The sequence below is a fragment of the Phaethon lepturus genome, unplaced genomic scaffold, assembly GCF_000687285.1.
Source record: "Phaethon lepturus isolate BGI_N335 unplaced genomic scaffold, ASM68728v1 scaffold40480, whole genome shotgun sequence".
NCBI classification, from domain to species: domain Eukaryota; kingdom Metazoa; phylum Chordata; class Aves; order Phaethontiformes; family Phaethontidae; genus Phaethon; species Phaethon lepturus.
Genome location: NW_010510589.1, coordinates 14236 through 20722, shown reverse-complemented (window position 1 = coordinate 20722; position 6487 = coordinate 14236). Strand labels below are relative to the sequence as shown.

At 40.2% G+C, this 6487-nt stretch overlaps 1 protein-coding gene across 1 annotated transcript in view; it reads left to right on the top strand.

Annotated features, from left to right (window-relative positions):
• Positions 1-2103: 2103 nt before the first annotated feature.
• Positions 2104-6487, top strand: part of TMEM47 (transmembrane protein 47) — a gene marked incomplete at its 5' end in the record, with an annotated part of 8527 nt that continues 4143 nt past the window's right edge. The window contains one exon of the mRNA XM_010297518.1: positions 2104-2244. Coding sequence (XP_010295820.1) covers positions 2104-2244 — 141 coding nt within the window. The remainder of the gene's footprint in view (positions 2245-6487) is intronic.

Here is a 6487-nt window from a genome sequence, read left to right as displayed (position 1 = left end):
ATTGGTGGTCTCGCCAATGTGGTTTTGGAGAGCAACAGGATAACTTTTTTCCTACTTAGTTGCTACTCCAATGTTGCACACCTTTTGTTTACATTAGACTTTGGCATCTGATCAATGCAAAGATAACATTTAATATTTTATTATTTGCAGCAGCTTGCAAAAATCTTAGTTTCTGAGTTTTCCCACCTGGCACTTGGATTTATTTAATCAATTTTGTATGGCTTTTAACTTTGGAGTGACATGGATTTATGTGTCTAGTCTTTGTGTAATTTTCTAGTGCAAGGATTCCTTTCGTCTTGTTCCGAAGTGGTCCATTCTGTTTGTTTATTTCTGTATTTTATATCTGTGATGCACTCTGATATTGGAAGAATACTTTCTAAATCATCAGGACACTAACCACGTGGTGTTTCTGCAGGATTGTGTCAACATTACAAAGCACTCTTCATAACATTCCCATCCATAACTAAAATCATATTTCCATCCCAATAATAGTGAAGCAGTGGGACACCCAGCAAACTGACATTAGAGATCACATGCTGAGGGTAGGAGAATGAGAGATTGTTCCCAGCCTTGGGTTTCGGTCCAGTATGAAAACAAGGAGTAAAAGAGCTTGGAAGGTTGAAGTATTAGTAAACAAGATGCCTGGATTTCTAAAAGGAATGAAAATAAATGTGTGTACTTGCACAAACACACCTTTAAAATAACTTTCCTTTTTAGCAATGCTTTTGTAGCTCTTCTATTCAGTTTCTTCTTTTAATCTCCTTCATCCTTTTTCATATAACATATGAAGGCTTTTTGGTGATAATAGCTGCCAGCCTTACATTCCCAAACCCCACAGCTGCACTGCCGGTATCTTCAGCAGATTAGATCCCTCTTGAAACTGATGTACTGTTTTTTAAAACACTGAGTTTTGCTCTTTTCAAAAAGAGAATGTGGATTTTTGCTTTTGTTCTTATGTTAGTAACCTTAAGATCTCTAAATTTATTTTGAAAATAATGAATCTTATTTTCTTTGAACTATTGTAACACATTTGGCCAATTTAATCTGAATAGTTTATGAGTACTAGTATTTTCAAAGTAATGAGATGCGTTAGATCCCTAGGTCTTTTTCCCACAAACTCATTTTACGTCATCTTTCTTAAACTACTAAACAGCAGTGATAAACAGTAAATAGTGATCTGATTCTTTTTCTTGATGCACGTTATTGTCGAGAGACGAGGCTGTTTTTGCAAAGAGAGGCAGCACAAAGCCCGTGCCTTTCTAAAATCATACAGAAACTCTTTAAGTTAGATCTCGGATGTTGTGTAGACCCATGATGGCCATCAGCTTGCAAGTGGGTTTTGATTTATGTGATTTAAGACTGCAAGGATGTTGTTTGTTACTGCATCCATTATGTATGAAAATAACTAGAAAATACGCTGGGCCAAATCCAAAAGTTGCTTTTGGGGGAAGAAAAGAAAAACTGACACTTTAGGTTAACTGATGTTTTAAAGTCGACTTCAGGTTTAACTCAGTCTGCATCTAATGATCATTACTGCCTTTATAATGGCTTGACTTCCCCCCTTTTTTTTAGTGTTGAAAATGATTTATTTTTTATTCCTTTGAGCATCTCCTTCCTTTTGGTTTTGCTCTTCATGTTATATGGCCTTGGTACTTCCCAGGTGATAGGTGTCTATGATGAGCCTTCGTGCATTTCCCTTCCTATGTCACCCTAATCAACTCAAGCAGAGGTTTGACTTACTCTTTTCTGCGAGTTATTACAGCCTGGGGGTCAGCTAACACATGCTAGCTCATCCTGACCCAGCCTCAATTTCTCATTCTAAATTGGACAAAACCAGGGTACCAAATTGTTCAGTCTTAATGGAGCCAAAATCCCGACGAGGCCAACTAAGCCTTGAAAAAGTGTGGGAGGTTGCAGCACTTTGCTCTTGAGTTGCATCTGTTGTATAAAGGTGTTTCACTAATTAGGAGAAAAGAAATCCAGAGCACAGTTGTTTATTGACCCGAGCCTTGATGCGGCCTCTGCGTTCCTCATACTCGGCCGTTTCTGTCAAGCCTATGGGCTCGCTTTACTGAAACTGTGTTGTTATTTTTTTCCCTCTAGACTGGCAGATAGCTACTCTTGCTTTGCTGTTGGGTGGTGCTGCCATCATTCTCATAGCTTTCCTGGTTGGGCTGATCTCTATCTGCGTGGGATCTCGGAGGCGGTTCTACAGACCGGTTGCTGTCATGCTCTTTGCTGCAGGTAAGCAGATTACCGGCACCAGTATGAAAATTTCATGAGAGCGGCTTCACTTCTGTGAAGGAAGACGTGCCTTGTTCTGCATACTAATTCAGAGGCGTTTGGTTTACTTCTGTGTTAAGTCTGGTGGGGTTTTTCAGGGTACTGGTTCTGCACAGCATTAATTGTTTTTGCAGTTGCACTGTTATCGATTCATAAACGAGTATTTATTTGCATTCTATTTACTGTTTTGTGAAGTACCTGCAGCAGGGGCAACTACAGAGGATAAATGTTAAAGCACCATTTTTAGTCTGTGACTTTGTGCTGCTTGATGTCCCCATTTTTATTCTTCATGCAAAGCCATTTCAGTTATTTTAATGTTCTTCCTTTTACAATTTTAAAACAGGAAAATTAATGCTTAAATGTGAACCCTTGAAAATAATGTGAAAATAAATAGGGTTGTGTTGCAAGGTGTTTATATATGCCCCTGTGCCATGAGGAATTAATTTAATTGTGTCAGCTTGCTTACTTAGTTATTAATTTAACAAGCTGTCACAGTGCAGTCCCTGTTTGGTTTTAAAAACATGAAAAGAGAACAGTTTATATAGACTATCACAAAATCTTAAGGGAGACTATGAATCTGAATTGTCCGTAAGTCTGGTCCAGTGAGGTATAATTAAAATATCAAATCATCTCCTTTTGTACATTCTGGCGTTCTGGGGCTTAGTCAGCACGGATGTTCCTCTTTCTCCTGAGATTCACCAAACGTGGTTTGCCTTCATCCTGTCACTCATATCTGCGTTAGAGCCAGCAGCTTAAGCCCCGTCTGATAGCCCGTAATGGAGAGGATGACAGAACCTTGTCTTCGGGATGTGTTAAAAAACCAAGCCACTTACAAGGCTATGAAAAGATACGAGCTCAGAATTCGCAGGGCGTTCGGGAATGAAATCAGGCTGCGGGGAAGGCTCCTGCTGCCCCCTGCTGTTAACGTCACCGTGACGGAGCCGCGGCGCCGTAAGCTGCAGTTATTTGCGCAAGAGAGAGTGGGTAAGGTGTATCTCATTTGCTCTTCGGAAATGAACGCAACCTAGGATCGGATTTCCTGAGCAGAAACCTTGTCTTTTAGTTCTGTGTGTCCCATTGCTGGCTTGGTTGAATAAATAAAGGCGCTCATGGCATTATTGTAAAATTTAGTATTAATTCTGAGATTACAAAGCATGCTGGGCAGTTGACTTCAAAGGAAAAGGGATTATTGAATTTCTGTAGTAGTTTCTGATATGGCTGTTGGCTTAATTTCTCGTAAGTATAGTAACTAAGTATAGTAACTTGGTAATTGTTCATCCATACGCTGCCTATCTTGCCATATTGCTCATTTAGTATGTAGTTAAGTTTGTACTAAAAAAAGAAACAAAGAAAAAAAAAATCACCAAATCCTGCTGTTTGGCTTAAAGCTTAATCTATTCTCGTCTGCATAAAATTAGTTCTAGTCTTTACTACAGAAGTTGGGGGGAAGGGGGACTTAATGCTTACCTGCAGCAAAAAGGAAAATATATTGGTGTTCACCTCTTTCCTTTGCCTCTGTGTGTGTGTGCACGTGCATTTCAAATAGCCATGACCTGAAGCATATAGGGAGAGAGATGATGAGGCCAAGCCAGCCTGCCCCATTCTTCTTCATTATCTGGCATACCTAGGAAGAATCCTTCTGGGATTTGATGCTGACACTGTTAGTGTCATTTCCTACAGATTTTGTCTTTGATGTCGGCTATTTTTACATGTGAATACGGACTGGCATATCTTGAAAGAATTATGAAGAGAATCCCTTACTGAAGAGGGGAAGGTTAAGACTGCAGTGGAGTGGAGTTTGTCCCTTCTGCAACTGTCCATGGATTCAAACCTTCACCTATGGATGTCACAGACAGTCTTTGAGGATAAATGCTGCCCTCCCCCCACCCCGCACCTGTGAATCTGCTGACGTGACAAAATATTCTGTATGACTCTGGTTAGGAACCTTCTGCCTGCCTCTGGAGGAAGGACACCAGATGAATTGCCCAGAGAAATTTAATGATCTGTGTGGGTGTCGGGCATAAAAAATCACTGTGTGGCAGAAAGGACAAAATGGAAAAGTGGTTTCCAGGCACTTTAGAGTCCAAACAGTTGGCTTCAGGCATTTTTTTTTCTTCTAGTTTTGATTTTTTTTTTATTTCCTCAGCTTCAAGTTTCAGCTAGTGACTGTAGGTGAGGAAGAAGATTTGACTGACTAGGGCTGGAAGAGATGATAGAGCGAAGAGACAAAAAAAAATATTGACACAGATACTGAGAATAACCCAGTAAGTGATCAACAGCTGTGAATGTGTTTAAAATACATGCTGTCAGCTCTGTGTAATGTGGGGAGGAACAGGTAATGGAAAAACATGGAGCACAGAGGCAGTTGCAGGACACTCTTCTGTGGAGCCACCTTGGCTCATACAGCTCTTCCCCACATTTTTAGTCTAGTAGAGGTCACTAGCTTATGTACTTGCTGCGGTGTCTTAATGCTCATGAACCAAACTGGCCCCAAAAGCTGCATCTTCAAAGTCCAGTTTCATAAACTTGTCAGTGTAGGAGTCTCATGATATGGTTACCAGGTAACTGAGTGCTAACCGACTTAATTTAGAGGTAGAAAGAGAAAGTGTAATTGTTGAAAGTCCATAAAAGCCAATGAAAAAGGTAATTTAAAAGGTATTTGCCTTCTGGGGCTATGTTTTAACAACGCTTAGAAGAACAACCTGTTGAGGTTAGTAAACTTTTAACACAGTTCACAGTATGTTCTTATGTGTATGCTAAGTGAAAGTATATGGGTGAGGGATTAAAAAAAACGACGGCGGATAATATTTGGACAATACTTAGAGGATGTATCTTTCCGTTCTAACAGAGAGTAAGAGCGCTGTCTGGCAGCATTTCCTTCTGAGTTCTGTGCTATTACCAATTTTCATAATGATGTGGGAGAGAGAGTAAAAGTCTGCTTGTCAAATCTTACAGTGAAGCTAGAAAAAACCGCAGATACATTGGAGGACAGAATTTGATCACGACAAATTGATAGAATGGTCTGAAAATGTAGGACTGTCTTCAGTAGCATGTAGTGCAAGTTGCTACAGGACAGCAAAAAGAATCATAGCGTCAAAGAAATATTGGTAGGAAGGATACTGTGTAGGTTATCTAGTCCAAGTTCCTAGTTGAGGCAGGACAATTGCTAACACTAGGTCAATTGGCTGCAGCTTTGTCTAGACTAGTTTTGAAGAACTCCAAGGATGAAGATTCCACAACCTCACCAAGCATGTTGTCCTGGTGTGCCATACTACTTTTTTTATGATATTTTTTTCTTTCATGATGTCTATTCTGAATGGAGATTTGTGTCCATTGTCATTATCTTAGGTTGCCTGGTATTATGAAAAGTAGGGTTGTTTGGGTTTTTTTCTATCATCGTTGCAGCTATTTTCAGGTAACTGTAGGCTGCTTTGAAATTGCTCCTTAGCTGCCTCTCCATGAGTCTAAATAAACCTAGCTTCCTCATCCTCTTCTTAAGGATGATTTGTTCTGGGCTTCCGATTATCTTGGCAGCTCTCTGGACCCTTGTCCTTTGGTTGGTGAATCCATGTTCACTACTGATTACTGCTTTGTTCTGCAAAGTCCCTTAAACAGGGAGTCCAAGAGGATGTACTCCATAATGTTTCCAGGGATTGAGTTGGGGATGACCAGCCTATAATTCTGTTGATTTTTCACTTCTAGCCTTTTTAAAGGACAAAACATTAACCTTTTCCCAGTCATCTGAATATTTCCTGGTCACAGTGATACTTCATAGATGATAGAGGGCTTGCAATCACATTGGTCAACTCCTTCCTCACCCTTGGGTCAATCCCGTCTGTCCCCATAGATATGGATGCAACTCTAAGTCATCCCTAACTTGTTCCTGCACTGCTGACACCCTCCCAAACCATGTCACTCAGAGGTCTTGGAGAAGGCATCATGGTGCATCATCTGTCACTAGACTGTCTTTCCTGACCATCATTGTATGAATATGTTTTCTGAACTTTGTTTTGCGACTGCTGCACCTGTGGAAATTCTTCTTTATTACTCTTTTTACAATTTGCTAGCTTAATGTTGTACTCCAGCTAGGTTTCAGCCTTTCTGATTTTGTATCTAAGTATTGAAACAAGTGCTTTCATACTCTCCTGTCATTGTCCTTGTTTCCTGTTCTTGTGTGCCCCTTTCTTGCACACTCACTGAGAAA